The sequence below is a fragment of the Natrix helvetica genome (genome assembly GCF_964273705.1).
Source record: "Natrix helvetica genome assembly, chromosome: 6".
NCBI classification, from domain to species: Eukaryota; Metazoa; Chordata; class Lepidosauria; order Squamata; family Natricidae; genus Natrix; species Natrix helvetica.
Genome location: NC_138553.1, coordinates 15,233,828 through 15,258,259, shown reverse-complemented (window position 1 = coordinate 15,258,259; position 24,432 = coordinate 15,233,828). Strand labels below are relative to the sequence as shown.

Here is a 24,432-nt window from a genome sequence, read left to right as displayed (position 1 = left end):
CCTTGGAACACTTTAAATTCTTGACAAATACATCATAAACTTTAATGGAAAGGAAATCCTCTAAATCCTAACCCTAACCCTTTCCTGAAAGCCATACTTCTTATACTATTAGTTTCTCTATTCAGAGTGAAGTGAGAAAGGGGTAGGGATGGGGATGGGATAGAATAGAATTGAATTCTTTATTGGCCAAGTGATTGGACACAGAAGGAATTTGTCTTCGGTGCATGAGCCCTTGGTGTACATAAAAGCTATAAGCAATAAATCATGATCATAGTCATCATAAAAATACATTCCTCATAAATCATAAGATACAACACTTGGTGATAGTCATAGGATATTAAATAAGCAATCAACATAAATCATACTAGGAAACTAAATAAAACAATAAAAATCTTAAAGATACACACAACAAAGTTATAGTCATAAGTAGAAAAGGAGATAGGTAATAGGAAAGATGAGAATAATAATAGTAATGCAGTCTTACTAAATAGTTTGACAGTGTTGTGGAAATTAGTTGTTTAGCAGAGTGATGGCACGGGGGGGGGGGGACTGCCCTTGTGTCTATTTGTTCTGGTGTGCAATGATAAGAAAGTGCTTTCTTATTCAGACAAGCATAGAGGATCCTAAGTGCATCATGCTTTTGGAGAAAGAATTGAGCTTGAGGCCAAAGGGTTGGGTTCAGTTACATAAAGGCAAAAGAAGCCTTAGAGCCTTGTGGGTCTTCCTGTGTTCCTCCTTGTTGCCATTCCCCTGTCTCTAGATTCTGCACAATAGAAGCATAACGTCTGGACTTTAAAAATCTGGATGACTCTTACCAATAAAGAGAACTTTCTGTATCTAGAGGTAGTCTGGATTTTTGCAGGTCAGACATTGTGGCTGAATCGCAGGACCACAATAAAAATAATGGCCAAAGAGAGTAGTGGCTATGAGATCTTTCTCTGCTACTCTCTAGTAGAGAATAGCAATTAGGATTAGGATACTGAGAACTCTGATCCCTAACTGTGGCCCCTGAGTTTTATGTTCTCTGTCCTTCCCTTTAAGATTGAGAATCTTCAGGAGCAACTAAGAGACAAAGAGAAACAAATGAGCAGTTTGAAAGAAAGAGTAAAATCCCTGCAAGCTGATACCACCAACACTGATACAGCCTTGACTACACTAGAGGAAGCACTTGCAGAAAAGGTAAGTCTGAAGGAAAGGAGATAACATTATTTAAAGATGGTGCCTTCATCCCTGTAGACATTTGTTTGAGAAGTAATTATCTTGGGTCCTCTTTCATTTATTTTATTGGTTGAAATGAAGAAAAATATAAATGCATACCATGGCATTAACAATATAATACAAAGTTATTAATCCTGGTAATGATAAAAAATAAAGGAAAAGGAGAAAATTTATGAAATAAACAGACCCCTTCCTCCCTCCAAGTCGAAGGGGAAAAAATTGAATTGAGGTAATGACGTTGTCAAGGTTGTTTATTCAAGTGGAATCTTGGTATCCATAGGATTTTGATGACTTTAACATTAAATAACGAAAATAATCTTGCATAACAATTTTAGGTTCTCATTAGACCAGGTGTCTCCAAACTTGGCCACTTTAAGACTTGTGGACTTCCAGTTTCCAGAATTCCCCAGGCAGCATGGCTGGCTGAAGAATTCTGGGAGTGGAATTCCACAAGTCCTAAAGTTGCCAAGTTTGGAGACCCTTGCATAAACAATCAGTGACCTGTTGGGTCATTGTTTAGAAACGTTTCCTTGCCAGATTCTTCAATATCATAAACCATGGCAGTTTCTAATGTATTGCATTCACTAGAAAAGTTCTTAAAAATTTAAGGAAACATTCAGATATGTACGTGCTTTGCAAGTTGCCCGTCTTGACCACAGAAAATGTTTAGGATATTTTGTTGAAAATTACTTATGATCATTTTATGTCATAAATGTTTTATAACATTTGCCAAATTTCAATTCTACTGGAGTCATGGGTCCCAGATATTGGACACATTCTCTAAATTAGCCCATTTGAGGTGCCTTGATTTAAAAGGTTTTACCCTGATTTTGCCCAGTGAAAAAGCACAGGCATGAAAGTTTTTGTAGTATATAGATTTTTCTATAGAGAAATGGTAAGTATTTTGTATTAGGACTCAGCCACCTATACCGCAAATTGAATGCTAACTTCTTTTGCTTTGCCTTGGGGAAAGTATTGCAGGTAATTAGTGTGGCTACACTTATAAATTCACTCTAAAGTGAATTTATAAATTTGTAAAAGGCTATTTCAAAGTAATCAGTGATGTTTTTCAATGATTTTAAAAAACTAGAACTGTTATCTTTCCATAATTTGCTTGTTATAATGGTTCTCATATATAGCAAAGCCTGATGCCTTCATTGTGAAGCCCCTTTCTTAGCAATTTATAACATTATGTTGCATCCTTTGTCATCTTTGTTAATGTTAGTAATGCCTTTTTTCAGAAACAATGAGTGCTGTCTCAATTCTTAGTTTCTGGAAATAAAAATCCTTGGTAGTTTATTTAATAAATTCATTTATTTCAAATGTTGACCATTTAATGGTTTCAAAATAAAATGATTACAAGCATTTATTTAAAATCACATTTCTCTATATCCTTTAAAATCCAGTAAATTGAATTTACCAAGGCTTGTATTCTGAGTGAGACAGGAACTCTGAAATCAACCATGTTTATGTGCATTCAAAAGATTACGTTTCTATGCAATAATATTCTGTTTTTGCCAGGAGCGTACTATTGAGCGACTCAAGGAGCAGCGTGACAGAGATGAGCGAGAAAAACAAGAGGAGATTGACAGCCATAAAAAGGATATGAAAGACCTTAAAGAGAAAGTCAGCATCTTGCAAGCAGATCTTACAGAAAAGGAGGTTAATATTAGAGATGCATATATACATTTTGGAATTGCAACATTAAAATGGGATTGGAATAGGCTCCCGAGCTCCGTTTTCATTGGCAGGGAGTTGCAGGAGGCCGTTGCAGCTGAAAACGGAGTTCGGGAGCCCGTTTTTGCTGGCAAAACACTCAGACCACCACAGGTGCCCCCGACACAAGTGATGTCAAACTGGCAATGCCCACCCCGGCCCCCCAAGGTCAGACACTACTCTGATTTTGTCATTCAATGAAATCAAGTTGGACAACCCTGAAATAGACTGTTCCTAATAGCTACTACTACCCAAACTGGGCTTTCCAAAGGTGATTTTATTGCGTGGGGGAGGAAAATCGATGGAAAGAGGCATTCCTTCAATGTACCGAGTTTGAAAATTAATTAAGTTTCCTTGCTGAGAAAAACTTTAGATTCTGTTTGTCTGATTCTAAGGTGCCACGTAAGTTAAATGCGTAACTGCTTCATTTGCATAAGCTTGTGTCAAAAGTAAGGGTGTGCAAAACATTGGAGTTTGAAATATTTCAGTTGTTACATGCTCAGAGTGAAATGTGCATGTTCTAAAAGTTGCTTTGAGTTCCAAACAAATCATGCTGTTTTCTTCGGTTCTTTTGGACCAAGATTTCAGATGGTATTTTCAGTGTTTCACATGAGATCACTTTCAGTGTGTGTTGCCTACGCCTTGTGATCTGGTATTTTTTTAAAAAGAAAATCCATCTAAGCTTATGTGGTAGCTGCGAACATCCATAAGCTATAACAGAACAACAGTTGCTTAAGTCTAGGCCTTAAGCCTGAAGAGCCATTGTGTATTTTGCACTATTGTTAGAGACAATCAGGGCTCCACAACTGAGTTATTACAAAAGCTCCTGAGTTGCACTTTGTAAATGGAAGGACCACTATTAGTACAATACTTGCGTTAGCATAGTTTAACATGCTGTGTTGCTAATGAGTTGTAAATGGATGGATATAAATGGATGTAAAAGCTTGAGGCATTGGTTTGTTTTGTCTTTTCCTTATTTAACATTAATGATATGCATGAAAGAATGCAGCAGCCCATAGAGTCCTTTGGGAGAAGGGCGGCATATAAATCCAATATAAATAAAATAAAAAATAAATAAGAAACCCAAAGGAGAACACAAATGTGCCAAGACCAGCAGACCAATTGTTTTTTGCTGGGCGACTGAAAGATCATCTGCTTGCAGTTGGTTCTTATTGGAATTTTTAAAATAAAGTTATCACTTGGTTAACTTTTTTCTGCAGAATGGATGACAGACACTGGTGTCTGTGAACCTTGGATGAAAAATTAGGAAAGGAAAGACTTATTCCAAAATCCCATGGTTTTCTATAGCCAGAATACATGAAACATGTTTTTTTTTTTAATTCTGTTGAAATGGTTGAATTGCTTCTATATATATTTCACTGGAAAACAATCCATTTAGAATGTTTTGGGAGAAGGCTTATTATTCTAAAATCAAAACTAATTATGTTTCCCATTTTATACACCTTTATACATTCTACTAGATGAAACAAACCTTTATGTTGTAAAAAGGAGCAATTTCTCAAACCATTTTTTGGATTTCAGCATATTAAAACTTAAATGCATTCAATATGTTTATTAGTCATGAAAGTTCCTCCCAAACTCCTATCGCTTATTTAAACAAATAGATGGCTATCACACTAAAAAAGAAGTGGTGCGGTGGCCTAGAGGTGGAGCTCTTGCCTCATAATCAGGAGGCTGTGAGTTCAATCCTAGGTAGAGGCAGATATTTCTCTCTCCGGGCACAGTGAGAATATATCTGCTGAACAGAACTCATCATTGGCGACAGAAAGGGCATCCAGCCGGTAAACACTGTGCTAGCTCCATTCAGTTGTTCAAACTCCACCCCGCAAGGAATTATGGAGTCGTTAAAATATGATGATAGCTATCACACTGAAAATAGTATGATAGCTATTTTTAAATCATATAGCCCTTAAATGAGTTTCAAACATTAGTAACTGTCTTGTAACTAAAAACACTTCAATTTTGATTCTAAGCGTATATTCCATATATAAGTATATATGGAATGGAATGTAGAGTTGAATTGAATAGAATAATCCATTATTGCAGTATGGTATTCAAGCCTATGAAAGAACACAATCAATATTTGAGAATGAGAGCAATATCTGTTGACGCATTTATTGTCTTGTAGACTACACTCCTGGATTTGAAGGAACATGCCTCTTCGTTAGCATCAGCAGGATTGAAAAAAGACTCTAGACTGAAAACATTAGACATTGCTTTGGAGCAAAAGAAAGAAGAATGCCTGAAATTTGAATCTCAGCTGAAAAAGGTAAACGTTATATACCTGTCTCGTCATAAATGAAATTGTAGTGATGACTTCATCCTTATTTCATTGTATCATTGAGTTCATTGCTATGCAGAATAAGCTGTACAATTATTACTGCACTTCTGTTGGGAAAGAAGTTCATGCCCATTTTCATATGATATTCAAAATCAGATAACCTGCTGCTTTGTAGCACACATAAGAATTCAAAAAGTTATCAACTTAAGTACTAATAAAGTAGAAATAAATCAGTTGAACATACCTATATGTTGAATGAGTGTTGAAAGAGGTGTTGATAATTGAAAGTCTGCAAGTCAGAGACTTAAGAAAACTCATATTATGAACTAGGGGAAGCTACTGAATTTTTTTTATTTTTTTATTTTTTTGAATAGACACAAACAAACAAGAGCAAACACCATAAAAACATATTCCATTACAAATTATAAAAAGGGTGTCAATTGGTTACAAATAACTTTCGTGCATCCCTTCCACAGTCATCACCTATAATCCATATCAAATTATATATTTTACATCAAATATATTTATATATATTACTATCATAATACCTCATCCTTCATATGACTATAGTTGTTTTAACATCCCTTTATAACAAATATTCCAAAATTCAAAGCAAAACCACATAATGGCATTCCATTGTCTATTTACAATATCATCCAACAACATTCTATCTTTCTGAAACATTCTAAATAAAAATTAATTATGTTTGATAACAAAGTTTCTAAACCTCCTTTCTTAATCACTGTTTACAATTTATATCCAATTTCAATATTATAGGCTTTCATACATAACCTAGTTTCAAAACTTCCTTTCATGGTCACCATTTAAAATTTATACCAAATTTCCTCTTGTCGAACCAATATATATGTATACATTATATCATTATCAATTATTTATCTAACTATATCCATGATCAATCCAATTTCAATATTATAGGCTTTCATACATAACAAAATTTCTAAACTTCCTTTCATAGTCACCATTTAAAAATTTATACCAAATTTTCTCTTGTCAAACCGATACATATGTATACATTATATCATTATCAATTATCTATCTAGCTATATCCATTATCACTTCATTTTTAACATAATGCTCTAATTTTAACTATTTAGCTAGTATTTTGTCAATAGTTTTTATGTCTCAACCTGTGTCTTTCCAGTAGTAGTACAGTCTTATTTCTTTTGCCTTATGTGGGATTAATCTTCTGGTTATTTCTTTAATCAACTTTGTGTGGACTTCTCTTCGCACCTTGTTGCTTGTTGCATGTCTTATAAATTCTCGAAACCCTACATCAGCTTCTTTAATCAGCTTATCTTTGGTTATCAGTAGTGCTTTTGTCAAAGTTCCTCTCCTTAAATCCATCAATTCTTCTCTTTTTTCTCCTTCTATACCTTGAAATCTGGGGTGGAGCTCCTTTCCATCTCTCTTCCCTTTCCATGTTCCATTCTTTCCATTTCCAATCACGTACAGATCACTGTCAATATCCCCAGTTATCTTGCCTCTTTGTTCATTTTTCCCTTGGGTTTTTGAGACTCTAACCTCCACTTTTTCCATTAGCTGGCTATCTTCAATTTCATCAAATTTTGCTATATTACCATCTATATTTTCCAATTTTTTTTCAATTCTCTCTGATGTTTCAAATAATTTTTGAATTTCAAACATAATCTGTTGTAATGTTATGGTTTCTTCTTGGTATTGTGTCATTGTCCAATTTATAAACACTGCCACTCTAGTTGGAAAACAAAGCTTTGTTTTTCACTTTTCTCTCGCTGCCAAAGAGACATCCAAAGGGCACCTGCATAAACAACCCATCTTATCTCTTTGCAAGCTAAAACCTTTGAAGTGCAAGGTCAAAATGATCAAAGAAAAGAGAGAGAAAAATATTTCCAGAACTCAGCCTCCAACCTCCAAGTGGCAGTGTAACTTCTTTTCCCTCTGATGTTACTGCTCTCTTTATATTCCTTTTATATTCTCTTTATATTCCAAGCTTAAAAGAAACAAGGCTCTTAAATAGAACAAAATAAAAAGAAAAAAAAACCCATCCAAGCCAATGTTGTGAAAATAAAAAAAAAAGATTTAATCCATAGGTTAAAAAAAAAGTAGAAGAAAAGCCAATACTTTCACTTTAAAAAGTAGGAAGTGTTTGCAAAACTTCCATCCATAGAAGACAATTTAAAAAAAAGGATAACACAAAATAGCTTAAATTCGCCACTTATTTTTTTTTCTTTTCTTTACAAGTTTGATTTGGTTTTAATCTTTTTTGGGCAGTCTCTTTTGTAAAAATAAAATTTCCTCACCAGATGGACATACTTTCTCTTTCCGCTTTCCTCTGGTTGCGGAGCTGTCCCGACTTCAGCAGCTTGGAGCTGCACTTCTATTGCCGGCTAGAAGAAATTCTCTTGGATCAATCAGGGACTTTGCGATGTCCCTGGGATCAGCAAGACGTACTCTTCCCTGTCATCGTCCCTTCGAGATGGTTTAGGTCCAGATGGACCACCCAGTGGTAAAAGTATCGACTGCGAAGTATCGCAGTGGTAAAAGTATCGACACGTCCGTATCGTCGCGATATCAGCTCCTTTCTCCTGGGAAGCTCCTGAAAATTTTTATGGCAACAATTCCAATCTGGAATAGTGGCCTTTGGGGGGGGGGGGGGGCGCTTTGTGAAATCACTGTATTTAAAAAAAGAAGGGAAATAGTCCAATTCTGTCCACAACCACAGACTTCCATAACCAGAAATTAGCCAAAATAATGTATCTTAGCTTGCCGGGAAGATGGACATCTTATACTAACTAGCTTGTCAATAGTATTTTTGACTAGCCAGCCAGTAAAATTTTAAGTCAATCTTAAAGACAGTAACGTCTTGGAGAATGTTTGTGGTCAGCTGTGTTTCATCCATTGGTTGTAGTTATCACGTGGCCATGCAGAGTTTATTGGGATTCCCAGGAAACCCATAAGGTATTAGGGTGAAGTTGTCTAGACTAAAATCTGAGTCTCTTAAGATACTCAAACAAAAGCAAAAACTGGCAGCAGCTGGAAAGAAACAAAAATGTAAAAGACACTCCCATTGAAAATTTTAAAATATTGTAGTATAATTTATAGCAATTACTATTATTTTTAAAAATACTTATTCTGTTGCTTCTAGGAAAGGTGAAAATATTCAATATAAAAATATGGCTCGTATTGGACACACAAACATTAACAAATCTAAAGAACACTTGTGGCTCAGTGGCTAAGACTCTGAGCTTGTCAATCAGAAAGGTCAGCGGTTCGAATCCACAGCACCACATGAGCTCTCGTTACCCTGTTTCTCCAAAAATAAAACAGAGTCTTATTTTCTTTTTACTTTCAAAATAAGCACTTGGCTTTATTTTTGGGTAGGTTTTATTATTTTTGAGGTGCAGGAGGCGGCGAGCGTGTTCACCTCATGGCTGCTGCTGTGTTGCAATATTTTCAGGGAGGGCTTATTTTAGCACATGCGCTCAAAAGCCCAATTGGGCTTATTATCCGCGGAGCTCTTATTTTTGGGGAAAGAGGGTACTTGTCCCAGCTTCTACCAACCTAGCAGTTCGAAAGCATGTAAAAATGCAAGTAGAAAAATAGGGACCACCTTTGGTGGGAAGGTAACAGCGTTGCGTGCGCCTTCGGCATTTAGTCATGCCGGCCACGTGACCACAGAGGCATCTTCGGCCAGCGCTGGCTCTTTGGCTTTGAAACGGAGATGAGCACCGCCCCCTAGATTCGGGAACAACTAGTACATATGTGCGAGGGGAACTTTTACCTTACAACTATAATAAAGATCTCATTTTATGTGAATATTATATGAGATAGGAGCACAGTTTTCATTGTTCAAGAATTAATGTATCTTCGTATTGTAAGAACTGGGCTCCATTTTGTATGCAATGGCTCTCCTTTACATTATTTTTTTTCTTTCAGAATAGAATATTTTATAGATGGGTGGATGTGCAAAATAACTCTTAGAATGTTTTTTTTTTTCTCAAAAGGCTTATGAAGCAACCATTGAGGCCAGGGCCAATCCAGAGATGAATGATAGATTTCAGCAGTTCGAAAAAGAGGTGGCCCAGTATCGAGAAGAGTCTACCAAGGCTCAAGCTGAAGTTGATCGCCTGCTGGAAATCCTAAAAGAGATGGAAAATGAGAAGAACGATAAAGATAAGAAGATAGCTGAACTGGAAAGGTGAGAAGGGTGTTAAGAGAGTGGAGAAGGAAAGGCTAATTTCAGATTTATTGAGCTGCTTTTAAAAAGCTACAGGCAGGTACACACTTAAAACAATGTTTTCTTAATAGTTGAGAAGTCTGCCATTTTTTGACTATTGTGAAAGATAAATTGAAATTTTGGGTTGAAATAAAATGCATCATTTTTTTTTTACTAGAGACTTCCTTAATTTACTTACCGTATTTTTCAGAGTATAAGACATACCTTTTTCCCTCAAAAAAGAGGCTGAAATCTGGTGAGTCTTATACACCGAATATAGCATTTTTTGCCTCCCGAAGCCCTGCCCCCTTCACCAAAATGGTTGTGCATACCCTTATGGAGGCTTTCAGAGAGTTCCTGGGGGCTGGGGAGGGCAGAAATGAGCAAAGAACAGGCTGCCCCCCCCAGCCCCCCAAAGTACTCTATAAGCCTCCATAAAGCTAAGCATGCAATTTTTTTGACAAAAAATGGGGCCGTTTTCATGAAAAACAGGCCGGTTTTTTGCTTGTTTTTGCCCCCCCCCCCCCGGAGCACTCTGCAAGCCCCCCCCCAAGGCTATTCATGCCCTTTTTTTAAAAAGGGGCCCGTTTTTATGAAAAATGGGCTGTTTTGGGGAGGTTTGCAGAGTGAAAAAAAAAAATCCTTTTGGAAAACTCTTTAACTGATTGATGAGAATTACATTGATCAAGTGCTGTGCCAGCAGAAACAAAGTCTTAGGTGCTGCAAATTGTCAGTGATTTCCTTCTCCAGCACATGGATAAATACACCTGGAAACATCTACCTACCTACCTACTCTCTCCCTAACTACCTATCTACTGTATTTCTCTCTCTCTCTCTCTGTCCACCTCCCTCTATTTACCTACTTATACTCTCTCTCCCTACCTACTGTATTTCTCTCTCTCCCTCTATCAACCTACGTACATACCTACCTACTCTCTCTCTCCCTAACTACCTACTGTATTTCTCTTTCTCTCCCTATCTATCTACTGTATTTCTCTCTCTCTCTATCCCTCTACATATCAACCTACCGACTCTCTCTGTTCCTACCTACTGTATTTCTCTCTCTATTTCTCTCTATTTCTCTCTCCCTACCTACCTACTATATTTCTCTCTCTCTCTTTCTCTCTATTCCTCTACCTACCAACCTACCTACTCTCTCTCCCTACCTATCCACTGTATTTCTCTCTCTTTACCTCTTCCTATTTCTCTCTCCTCTCTCTATCCCTCTACCTACCTACCTAGCTACACTCTCCCCCCCACCTACCTACTGTATTTCTCTTTCTCTGTCTCTATCCCTTTATCTACCTATCTAACTACTCTCTCTCTCTCCCTCCCTACCTAGTGTATTTCTCTCTCCCTCTATCTACCTCCTTTTTAAAAAATTGCCTCTTCAAAACCTTGATGCATCTTATACTCTGGTGCATCTTATACTCCGAAAAATACGGTAATAATGAATTTGGTGATATGTTTTACTTGTGGGCATAGTTTAAGATTTGGTTGGTTTTATAACTTGACTACTATCTAAGAAACCACCTACCTCCATATGAATCTTGCTGGACATTACAGTTAGCGGCAGAGGTGTTTTAAATACTTTGTTTGCCAGATACATGGGGAAAGAGCTTTTTCCTACTGTGTCCAAACTGTAAAATGCACAGAGAGCTGCACACAATCTCCAACCCTCTAGGACCTCCCTCTTTAACCAAAACTGTCATGTTTGAACCAGTTTAGTAATGATTTAATCACTTTTATAGGAGTTTAATTGATTGTTTTATATTTTAATTATTGATTTTTTCGGGAACCATATGTGCAGAAAAGCAGGATATAAATCCTATAAATACTGGCCCCAGGCCAGTAAAATTATGCAGATCATAGTCACATCTTAAGGAAATTTCTTTGAAATGAAATAGCTTCATGGAATTGCTGTTTCTTATCTTCTGTATTATTCTTCTATCTTATCTTTCATATATATAAATGGCTGTGTGTGTGCATAACTCTGGAATGCCTCGAGCCATTTCAACCAAACTTGGTACACAGATGACTTACTCTCTGAAACAAATACCATGGGGGTAAGACACCCCTAAAACTCCTCTGGGTGTGTGTTCTGTAAAGATACAGCCTGTTGTGCCTTAAAATGGCTTCTACTGTACTGCCTTAAAATGGCTTCTACTCTACAGCGCAGTGAAGTTGCCCTGGTAACGGCTTCACAGTACTCCACAAGGGGGCTCCCTCTGGTAAGGGGGGAAATCTAATATTAGAAATTACGTTTGGTCCGGACATTTTTTCCCTATAAATAAATACCTGGGCAACACCAGGTTATCGGCTAGTTTGATATAATATTTCAATATGACAACAGATTGATCCAGAAATCTAAATCTTACCCTAGCCCTAGACAACAGAAGGCAAGTATATTATAGGGAAAAGCTGTACATTTAGCATTTACAATTCTCACGTTGAGTTTGGTAGGGAAGTGCAAAGTAAGCATTTTATTAAGAGCATACTAATAACTGAACACAGCAAATTCTCAGGATTGGATTATCAGCTCAGCTTGGTCTTTGGATGGTACTTATCCTGCTTAGAGTCAAATAGCTTTAAGATGTAGCGGCTTTTCTTCACCTGTTATCTTGGAAGGCACTTCATAAGTGAGGAGAAAAACAATTTTCCCATAGCTGTTTCCCATAAATAATAGAAAATCAATGCGATTATCTCTGCTACAGTCAACTTTAAAAGTATTAATTTATTATTATTTGTTTTGTAGCATTTTTTGCCTAATGAAACAAAAAAATTAAAGCCTCCTTGCTCTCAACTTGCTTTTCCATAATCATTTTTCATTGATATTTATGTTGCATTTTTCTTGTTCTCTTTCTCTGGCTCGGGTTGATTTATTGTATGGTTCCTTTGGCAATGCCTTTTCCCAATAAGCATATTTCATGCAATCTATCTTCCTACCAGTGTCTGCCCCTGCATGACAGCCTGTAAGGAAGGGTTGTATGGAAGTTTGTAGGATACAGAATTTTGTTCAAAACTAATTGTTTCTTTTCTGTGAGGTGTACTCATCGGCTACAGTTTTTCTTGGGTAATTATTTTGTGTATATTTATTGCACCTTAACAATGCAATTTTTATAATACTCTAATGGCATGAAATTACAAGGTCTTCAGAGTGATTCATATTTTTAAATCTCACCCCTTATTCATTTGTAATATTGCTATAAATTTGTAGTATTGCTGTGAATAAAATTCCCAGTAGCGTTTCCCCATTAATTTTGAATCCATGTGTAAATAAGTACAATTGAGGAAACTATTGTAAGAGCATAGTGAAGCATAGAACATATGCAGTATCCTATTTGTATGAATCAAGGGAGGACTTTCTTACTATAAAAAACAAATAAAGATAAAAATAAATAAGGCACTGAAAATGAGAAATGGATGTCTTGAAAATGAAACATAGTTTTCAGGAAATACGAAAAAATTAGCAAGCTTTCCATTAAATCAGGGGTGTCAAACTCAATTTCATTGAGGGCCAAATCAGAGTTGTGTTTGACCTGGGGAGCCAGGTCATTATCAAAGTGATACATTTGTTGTCTAGCTCATAAATTCAGTTGTCATTTCAGGGGTTGTGATAACACAGAATCGGAGAACCCCCTTGTACATTACGAAAATTTCAGAGTTATACATAATACATACCGCATATGATGCAGTACTTTGGAATATATATGCACACACACACTTATAGCATATATTTGATTTTAAAAATATATAGTCCACATTTAATGTTGAAACTACAAACATAAAATTCCTGGTTGGTGAATGATTTATCAAATAGATTGTCAGCTGTTTTGCTATGTAATTTAACCTAATGCCATTTCTTGGCAAAGAATAAATTTAACTTTTTACAGTTTTAAAGGAATGGACTTAGAAAGTAGATATATACATTTATATTATAATTTCTTTTATTATAAGCAAGTAAGTGATACATAAAAAGGAAACGTTGACTGATATCTCTGTTTTTAAATTCTACTTGCTTAGATCGGGTGAAAAAAGATTAAAACCTAAGTATCCCAACTAAACTGATTTCCCATGCTGATTACAACAATACTTCAGGGAAGAATTGGTGATACGAGAGCAGCTTTCCCAGCATAGAAGCCAAAAGATTGTCAGTCCAGTAATAATCTTCAGTTGACAAGGTTTAAGTAAAAGAAACTTGACCCATGCAGGTCAATTTGAGTCAAAGCTGGAATAACATGGTATTTTTCTGTTCTACTAGAATTAAAGTGATACTAATATAAAGCTGCTCTAAATCCACAAAAAATATGAAGCATATCATTGTACACAACTGCGATAGTTCACCCAAAAGAAATGAAAAGAGTATATAATTTATTCAAAATAACCTTTATTGTGCCTTATCAGAATCCATTGAACAAATTAAAAGCAATCAATCATTGCTTTTTTCAGGTTTTCAGGAGGTTGTGCTTTATTCTTAAATCCATGGATTAATACCAAATGAGCAAAACAAACATTCAAAATTACCGCTTTGAAAATAAATGAACTAAGATATGTGCATTTTGAATTATTTAGTTGAAATGATAAAATATCCTAATTTACAGTTTTAATTTAGCTTTGTGTAAAGATACATTTAATAGCTTCCACCTTTCATTATTATTATATACAGTAATAAAAAACTGGATACAAGTTATATATTTTTCAAGCTTGGAAGAGGTATATCATCTGGACACTAGAAAGAATCCGGAAAGCATAGATGCTTGAAGAAGAAAAACTTGAGAATAACATGAAATACAGTATTTTTTATGAAGTCTAATATTCATATATTACTTAAGATTGTTACTCATTAAATATTCTAGCTTCCCCCGAAGCTTCGTGAGCAACATACAAAAGCTCAGTTTCACCTAATCTCTGTCCTCTTATTAAATTTGGCTTCCTCTTTGAGATAATATTTTCAAATAAATACTAGACTTGACTGAGGAGCAGCCAAAAGAAACTTGGTATTGTCAGGATTTTAACTTTCCCACTAAGATGTCTAAGATAAGAACATTTCCTCAACAGTAAAATCTTAACTTTTCACTGTGATCCACACAGTGTACTGAGAATTCTTTCAGTGTTACTGTTGGGTGGTGAGCCCTGAAATAGTTTTTATTTATTTAGAATAGAACAGAATAACAGAGTTGGAAGGGACCTTGGAGGTCTTCTACTCCAACCCCCTGCTTAGGCAGGAAACCCTACACCACTTTAGACAAATAGTTATCTAATCTGTCCTTAAAAACTTCCAGTGTTGGAGCATTTAAAACTTCTGGAGGCAAGTTGTTCCACTGATTAATTGTTCTAACTAATTTATTAATATTTATTATGCTGCAAATCTCGCTGAAGGTGACTCTTGAATCACATGTTATGTGTGAAAATATGCAATCTAACTAGAAAGCTCTTTCGTTGATTGAGAAACTTTCTGAAATATTGAGATTTGACTGAAAATGTCTTACCTTGCTCTCTGGCTCTGCTTTCTGATGCTATGCTGCTTTTCCGTCACTCTTCTTGATGTGTCAAGTTTGGAGTGTGTATCTCATTAAATCTTTCTCTGACTTTTTCTTTCTCATTCCCTACCCTGGACTTGCTGCTTGCTTCAGCCTCACTTCAAGGTCAGTATGTTCATTTAAAGATTTTATTAGACTGGCAGGTCTGCAATTTGTGATGAAGCACTGCAGCTCTTTGGTTTTTCTTTTTTAAAAAATCTGAAACTGATGATTTTCTGCACAACAGAGAGAAAAAAGTGCTTTATTCATGTATTGGCAGTGTACCTATTACTGTGTTAAGTAGGAGAGGGTGGAACAAAATAATACATTACGGATTAGCTTCTTCCCTCATCATCTCGCTGACATAGTTTTCATCTCACTCATATTCATTTTTCTTCCTTTCTGATCATGGAGAAGAGAGGCCAATAACAAAACCATTTGCCAGTCACTGCAGTTTTATTATTCAGTTGGATTGCTTATTATCAATCGTTTATTATTAACTTTTGGTTGGGTGGCTTGTACAATTTCATTCCTCATTTCAACAGCTGTCATGCTGCAAACATTGTAACAAGCCCACCCTCATCCCCCCAGACTTACAGCTTGCTATGGATTATACGTGGTATCAGGTCTTTGAAAAAAATTATTTGGTTTACCTTAAAAAAGAGTTGTCATTTTTATTTGCTCAAATATTTGGTGTGATCTTTCTTATATCTGAGAGGAATGTTGGTTAATAGCTCTATAAGTGTAATACCACAATGTAATAAATATTTTCTGAGTCTCCATCTTTGAAAAAGCATGTGGATACAAGAAGAGAAATGCTTTTATGCAGTTAATCATAACTACTCAATCAGTTGGAAAGCTCGTTGGGGTAATGATGGATGTTTTCAAAGTGACCCTCAAGAATAGAGACTATTGAATATGATGCCGCTCACATGTTTCCTCTTTGCAGGTTTCAAGAATGATTGAGAGGGTATTATTAAAATTGTAAAAATATTTGTATAAGCAGGCTTACAATAAAAGTCTGTGTTGAGCTATCGATCAGCCTCCCTCTTGGTATTAACTCCACTTACTCATATATGGGAGAGGATAAAGCTGGGAAGCAAAGCTAACAGTAACATTCCCTGTTTTCATCACATGTAGTGGGAGAAAATTTAAAAATACTGTTGTGATAATTTCAAGAGCCTGTCTGTGCCATAGAACTTCCAAACATTTAGCATGTAGCTTTATTAATGCCATATGGAAGATTATGGTAAAATAGGGCTGGCAAATCCCAGTCTTCTTCTATGTAGATTTCTTTTAAGTCAGATCTAAAATGCTTTAAAGTAAAAGGCGGCAAAGGAGTTTTTTTTTTAAATCCAAACAAAACAGCACCTTAATTTTCTTAATTTCTAACCGGATAAGAAGCTAGCAGGAAAGAGACCTAATCACATTTCACTAGCTAAATGTGAACAATACTGAACATATATTTGTTTAAAGGCATGTGCCAGAAGTTTCCACTGAAATATAGTTGCTAGGGAATTGTTTGGTATGTAATGCATATTGTAAAGGTTCTGCATTTTAAAAAACACGATAGTCTTATCTCTGGAAGGAAGAGTTCAGCTGATTATTTATATGTAATAATTTTGCAAAGATAAAATAAATAACTTTTAAAAGTAAATTTCATTTAGAATAAAAAGCCTTTTCACCTTCCTGGGTAGATATACTACTGTGAAAATAAATGAATCATGGAATCAGAAATGGTCTGATATTCATACATTTATTTACTATGCAGGTAATCCTTGACTTACAACTTATGTCTTGCTAAATGGTTCTATAGATGTTTCTCTACTTATAAATAGGATAATTGAGTGCCAAAGTATTGGGACATGGGATATTTCTTTTTTCTATTAAATATACTATTTTTCCTGGTATTGAAAGAAGTAGATTCTCATTTGAAAGAACTGCATTAGCTGTATTCTACTTCTCATACTGCTTGATGCTTCTTACTAATACTTTTAATTTTATCATTAATCCTAAACAATTGATTACAATTATACTTTGCCTTCGGTAGCATTTTATTAAAACCATTATTATTTGGCCTTCCAAGTGGGTTTCATTCTTGGATTTCTAAAATCAGAATTAGCTTTCATAGCTTTGCTACTATATAAATCTTAATAAATAAATGAAATATTTATAATATTTTTAAAGTAACCACATTCTTAAAATAACTGTCCAAGGAAAAACCTCATGTAAGAAAAAAAAGTAAGAGTAAACAGTCATTCAATTTACTTTGGTAAACAGTCAGAATTAAGAGTTTTATATCCAGAAGTTTAGATTTTAAAACTTGTAAATCAGGATCTCATTTTACATGTCCCATCATGCAGAATTATAGATAGTTTTACAAACTTTTTGTCTTCCAGCACTGTAATATTAATATAGTTCAGTGACTTCCTTCACATACGAAATTTTAAGAATGATAGAAGTGAAAATGCTTCTAGATGTCTGTACCTTTGAATTTTATTACAATCCTTTTTAAGGATTAGGTGCAAAATTGTATCCTATCCATGTCTGACCATTTTCAATTCTACTTCCTTTTTCTTTCCTGTATAGTTATCTGTATATGAAATTTATTTTTAAGATTTGAGTTTCCTGGTTTCCGGAAATAAAATCCACCCAACCCAATCTTCTCTAAAAACCCATTTGGGACTTCTTCCTGGCACACATACAACAGGCTAGTTATAGTTTTGTGACTTTTAAAGGAACAAACGTTGTTTTTATTGGCATTGGATACCAGGTCTTATAAATGCAATGGGGGGGGGGGGAGAACAGCAGCATAAGAAAATGACAAGGACTTGTGGCAAAAGCTGAGAAAGAGAACTCCTGTTCGACTTACCAAGTTTTCATCTTAATAGTGCCACATTAATATTTGTCCAAAGCATGGTAGCTTTGTAACATTTAAATTTTAGTCTTGGGGATAGCTGAAAAGAAATGGGAGATGGATTTTAATATGTTAACCATATTACAAAGTAGATATTGTCATAGGTTCATTTTTTTTTTGATACAGGGACAGAAGCAGGAAGTTGAGCAGAATTCTGTTTCACTCTTGCAGGGATGTCTTTATTGCTTTGATCTTAACAAAAATGAAGGCTTTTATCTGTCCTATTGTTCTGACCTAGGCTTCCCAAGAGCAAAAAGCAAACTCCTTGTCCCAACAAAAAAACCATTTTATTAAGTTACTGTGAATTCTCCTCATTCACATCCAGCAAAGTCTTCCAAAGGAGGATTTACAGTCACAGACCTTATCTGGCATGGAGAGATGACAGGCCGATATCTGCAAAACTTGGCACAAACCAATTAAGCGAACTAATTGTCTCCTGCAAACTCCACTCCCCCTTCGCTCCTCTTTTATTTCCTCTTTTAGCTGTTCCCTTCATCTAACAACTCTGTGCATGCGCACACTGGGAACAGATTCCAGCTATTCGTCTGCCTCACTGATGTCTGACTCTGAAGGCAGCTGATAACTGGCATACGACTCTGGCCCCCTCTCTGCCTCCAACACAGAGCCCTCGTCAGAGCCTTCCCCAGACTCCAGGATTGGCCCATGTTCCTCCCCAACCTCCTCACTGTCTGAATCTGCTGCCAGATCCGCTGGCAGGCCACAACACCTATTCCTGTGCCTATTTAATTCTTACTTATCATCTGGCTTTTTAAAAAATCTTATTCACTTATTCACAATTACTTGAGGTATATTTTGTTCCCATTTTGAACTTTAAATATGAAAGCACAGTAAGGTATATATGAAGTAAGCAGCTACGTATTCTCTGCAAAAGCGGTGGTTGGCACTGTAGATCAAACCTGTGCAATTAGTAGAGGAGAAGGGGGCTCATTGATAAATTAAAAATCTTTGCAGGCCACCAAGCAAGGAATACCTGGCAAACCGATTGACTGTTTGGCAGGTAGCAAAGTGGTCGCAGTGCTGGAGGAATTGTTGGCAGTGAGGCTTGGAGCTACTCAGCCGCATGTCTTTTGACGGAAAGTGAATTGACCTTTTAAAAATGCTGGCCAGCTTTACCGGCTTCTTGATGGTGCTGCTTGTTGTGTAGGCCTGCTTTAGATGTTGGTGGGCTCCTATCAGCCATTCTCCCCATCTTTTCCCCCTGCATCTCCTCCCAACAGATTACGTGCTAATCTGCTTATTAGCCTTGCAAGGTAGTCCCAACAGAAAAGCACAACCAGGAAATACTAACTCTATTGCATCTTGCAAGACTGAAAGTATTTCTCCCTTCCTTTTTTCTTTTCTCCAGAAAAATAGGGAGTCTCCCTTCTGAAACCCCTCCCATGTCCCTTTCTGCGGGTTGAGACATCCCTTACATGCTAGTTGTCTAGTCTAGTCTAGTCTCTCTCTCTCAAAACTTTCCCAGGCTTTGTTTTTCTATTTTTTGCTTTACTCCATAATGGGCTGCTTTTCTTTTTCCTTAAAAGAAAAAAAAAGCTGCTCATAGTTGCCACTTCTTTTCTTTCTGTCAGTCTTATAAAGTTCCAGCTTCTCCTAATGCAGGGGTGTCCAAACTTGGGAACTTTAAGACTTGTGGACTTCAACTCCCAGCCACAGATATTTGAGCTGATGGAACCAAGGGAATAAAATAATAAGCAACGAAAAGAGAGGAAATCCCCAACAGCTACCTTACTAAAAAGAGTAGCAAGAGGCTATGAAGATTGTAAAAATAAGTAAATTTTTCAGTCACCTGCTGAAATATTTTAGTTTCCTGATTTAAATTTTTTTGTATTTCTTACTAGCATACGATTAAGACATTGAGATAAAATCATGGGGATAAATTGATTCTCTGGCCACTTTAGAGTTTTAGAGCTGATAAAATATGTGATCTAAATATGACACGACACTTCTAGTTTCCTTCCATAGATGGCATACTTGCAAAGAGAAGAGCCTTCCATATCTTATATGTCAAGAAACCTCTTCGGTTAATTGTCAAGAGAACAGATAGGATGCAGGCAAGACCGTAATCTTCTCTGGGTCATCTGCCAAAGCAAACAAGGTCAAAACAATATCTAATCAAAGAATATCCAAATGTCTAATAATGCACATAGCTGAATAGCCATTATTTGGCTAACGGCTTTTAAAGCCTCACTTATCTTAAAACAGCAATTCCTAAACGTTGTTATATTACAGACTACTATTCTGGTTTTCGTATCCTTTGCCATGTAAGGGGCATTCAGAAAACTTCTCCATAGTAGGAGTTTCATGATATAACTATAGTATGTACATGTGCACACGCACGCGCACACACACACACACACAAAGACATAGACACGTAATCAGATAGACACAAACCTGTATACTTAAGATAGAACTTTAAAAGGGGCCCTCCCCCATTGCTTCTCTTCATATAAAAATGTTCTATGAATAAGTAGTCTTAATTGATGAAAGATCTTAAGGACCATTGGCATAAATAAAGTAGCAATCTTATCCACTCTTGGATAAGAACTCTTGTCTTCACCCCGTTCATTTAGTCTTCTGGTCAGAAAACAATCAGGAATTCCATAACCATCTGTTTGATTGTACTGCCGAAAAGCAAATCATTTCCACATTGAATTTTTTTTTAAAAAAATGCTTTTTTGCTTTCCTTGGTGGTCTTGCGGATTGTCTGAAAATTGCTGTGATCTACCATCTTCTTGGCTTTCAATCCAGGTTAGGAAGACCTTATTATAAAGGCATTACTGCTAGTGGTTATTTTATAATGCATTTTTCATGTCATTCTGAAGTATTTTTTAAAGTGCTTACTTTTTTTCATGTTATGTTTATTTAATACAGCTGGGTTTCTTTGTCTTTCACTCCTAAAAGAGCAGAAAGTAGTCTTGATCTGTAAGAGTTCCATCTTCCTGACCAGAAGATCCTTCTGATAGTCCGCAAATTTTAATTACTTGTTGCTCCGTTTGCTGCTGCATTTGTGTGATTGAGACAGTGTAGGGATACAGTCAGAATACTGTGCATCCTGCTTCAAAAAGTCACTCTTACTGAGCTAGCTGAGATGGTTTGCCTTTAAACTACATCACACTTATTACCGTGGGGAAATTAAGTGATCCGTCTGATGTTGCCCAATCAAGAACACTCACGAACCTGTCTCAGCCCCGCAAATATAGTGTGATAGAAGTTATTTATGTTATTCTGTTTGGTCGTGTAAATAATATAAAAGTGGGGGAACTATCTGTAAATCCATTGTCTTGGAAGGACCATTTTCTGGTCACGTTTGGAATGTCAGCTGTTATGAACCTCTCCAAGGGAACATGCTAGTTAAAATGATCCAACCAAGGTACTTGATCAATCTGTACTTTAGAATGTGCTTGAGGAATTCCTCCTTATCTGTTGGTGACATTTTCAAAGTCCTGACTGATTCAAGAAATGTGGAGATAGGCCAAGCAGATGATACTGCTGCTTTTAGATGGTCAAAGGGAATTGAGAGCAATAAAGGACATGGCAAAGGATAAGACCACAAGTGGAAGAATTCTTGCAGCCAATTGGTTCAATCGATGATCCAGGCTTTTCTTCTGGACATACAACAACCTGTGCTATAGCTGTAGATCAGGGGTCGGCAAGCTTAGAGATTCAAAGAGCCATAAGGGTCCTAACCGGATGCCCCCCGTTCAATTCTGGAGGCAACCGCAAGTCTGGTTCTCCCGTCATAGTCTCCTCCTAAGCGTGGTGTCCTTTTTCCTCTGCTGACCGGAAGTCAGTTTCCCCCACCATAGAGTCTCCTAGTGTGGCATCCTTTTTCCTCTACCTGTCCTAACTGAAAGCCCTATCACTTGTGGAGCCGACCACCAACAAGGAGCCACAGCAGAGGAATGAAAGAGCCACATGCAGCTCCAGAGCTGCGGGTTGCTGACCCCTACTGTAGATGAACAAAAGAGGTCCTTTATCCAAGCCTTCATTGCATCTGCAAAGAACAGACTGTGATCTACCACACTGTTTAGTATCTTCTCCATTAAGGTTGTGCAGATGGCAGTAGAGACTAATGGAGACCTATTACGATTAATTTTATTTGCTCTTTTCAAAGTTGATCAGGTTTTCCTCAATTGGGAATCCTATAACCTCTATTGAAACAAAGTACAAGAAGGTAATTTCTATAACATCTTGTTTGGGTGTGCCCAAAGGATCTTTCAATCATGTAAATCCTCATCTGAAATCATATATTTGGGGTCCAGGTTTAATATTTATTTTTCATTTGCTGGAAGAACACAAAAGAGTACAATACAATGTTGGAGCTTGATCCCACAAATACATGTTTAGATTTAAGTTATTTCCCTGTCTAGGATTAGAGGGGTTTTTTTCTTTCTCTTTCCCTGTCTCTCTCGCTCTCTCCTTTTAGTGCAGCTGCTAATGGATTGTGAAGATTAAAGGGTTCTGTAATTTGTGGTATAGGAGCTTTGTTCGTGAAGAACTTCTATTCATTTCTCTTTCCCCTTTTAACCTATTGTTCTGTAAGGATACACAACACAGAAAATAAATTGCTGTTTCCTGACAGGTCATTAGAAGTTCTACCTCCCAAGTGCATAGATTTTTTTTAAAAAAACTTGTCTTTGATCAATATTTAAGCTCTCCTTTTTGTGTTGTGAAGGGATGCACAGCTTCCATAGTTCAACTTAAAGCCCTCTGAAGTGATGGCCATATTTTTAAAAGAATGTAAAGCATCTGAGTTGTTAGTAAATCAACACAAGTATTCACTTTAAAAGTAAAATGCCTTACATAACAACTGTTGACCTTAGCAGTCATCCTATAATTGAATGCTACTAGAATTCAATGTAATTAGATTCTGCAGAATCATTTAGTTTTTCATCAGAGATTTAGTGTAACACAAGTGGGTTTTCAGGAGAGAGGGAGGAAGAGGGGCAGGGGAGTAGAAGTATATATGCATTGCAATGTATGCACTGCTCGTGTTACTAGTATGTCTCCAATTACTCTCGTTCTTGTTCAACAGTAGCACCATGCTTGGATCTCCAAATTATTTTCTTTTATTGATGGGACTTTTTAAATCCATTTCCGTATTAACTTCATGGAAAGAGTTTTCTTTTTCATTTCACCTATTTATTATGCACCGTGAGGACCCTTCAAAATTCTTGAGGCACCACCTCATGCAAGTGCCGATATTCTTTTATTGTTTTACCCTCCTCTTATATATGTATTTATATAGTTATTTCTACGTTTTAATCTGTTGTATTTTAATACGGACTGTACACCGCCCCGAGTCCCTTTCGGGAGAGGGGGCGGTATATAAACGCTAATAATAAATAAATAAATAAATAAATAAATTCTGAGGTGATTTCTGTCCTTCTGGTAGGAATTTTTTTTTTAATGCCTATTCTTTGGAGATTAGCATACTATATATAATGCCATCTGCACTGCCAGATGTTTACTAAGCAAGCCAGATTAATTAGACTTTCCACCTAAGAAGAGTTATCTGGGAGCAGACAACTAAGCAGTTTCTCAGTTCCTCCTTGTCAGTCTGCTCTCCCTATTATAAGATCATTGATCATTGAGAACACAAAAGTCACCCTATTTCCTTAAGTGAGTCTGCATTTTTAAAATTCTGTTTTCACTTTGTCATTATGGAGTACTGAATGTAGATTAATGAGAGGGGGGGAAATGAATTTCAACAACGGTAGAATCAGGCTGCCACATAACAAAATGGACAAAAGAGAAGAGGGTCTGAATACTTTCTAAATGCGCTACAGGCCAGCAAACGGTTCAAGGCAAAATGGTATAAGCCTGAAAAGAATACACATTGTTTCCAATAATGAATTGTTCTCAAGCAGAAAATTTTAACGTAAAAGCTGTGATTTTCCACCGTTCCTCAGTTGACATTCACCAAATTTTATCCAGTTGCAAGATTTCCCATGCCTGTTAAACCTGATTTGGCTGCAAAGCTATCCAGTGTCGAAGTGTGGTCTTCAAATGTGGACAATGATTAGGAAGAACACATTTCAGTCATCACTTTTGTGCTGCCAGCCCCATTAGGAATCAGTTGTCCCACTCCTGCTCTGGGCCCTTCCAGATCATGAGCCTCCTCCACCCAATTCTTGAGAACATTGCATCTGAAAATAGAGCATAAACAGACAGGCATAATAAGAATGTTTGACCATACCAAGAAATGGTGGGATTTAACGGGAATTGTTAGGATTTACCATGATCAGGATTATACTCAGAAGAGTGTAAAGTCTCCTGGTATTTCAGAAGCAATCTAGAGAAGTTGCTAGTCCGTTAAGGCCTCTGACTGTCCAATCTGTTTGTAGAACCTTTCTGAAACTCTCAGTAAGGTGGTTTCTGTTTGAATAAAACTTGGACTGAATTCACAGCTTAAAGATAAACCATCTCCTCCTCCTCTTCCTCCTCCTCCTCCTCCTCCTCCTCCTCCTCCTCCTCCTCCTCCTCCTCCTCCTCCTCCTCCTCCTCCTCCTCCTCCTCCTCT

The 24,432-nt window shown here is 36.6% G+C and overlaps 1 protein-coding gene across 6 annotated transcripts in view; it reads left to right on the top strand.

Annotated features, from left to right (window-relative positions):
* Positions 1 to 24,432, top strand: part of ERC1 (ELKS/RAB6-interacting/CAST family member 1) — a 154,525-nt gene that overhangs the window by 44,187 nt on the left and 85,906 nt on the right. For all 6 annotated transcript variants that reach the window (XM_081958233.1, XM_081958232.1, XM_081958231.1 and 3 more), the window contains 4 exons: positions 1,042 to 1,179; positions 2,740 to 2,880; positions 5,084 to 5,224; positions 9,241 to 9,434. In XM_081958233.1, the coding sequence (XP_081814359.1) occupies positions 1,042 to 1,179; positions 2,740 to 2,880; positions 5,084 to 5,224; positions 9,241 to 9,434 (614 nt within the window). The remainder of the gene's footprint in view (positions 1 to 1,041; positions 1,180 to 2,739; positions 2,881 to 5,083; positions 5,225 to 9,240; positions 9,435 to 24,432) is intronic.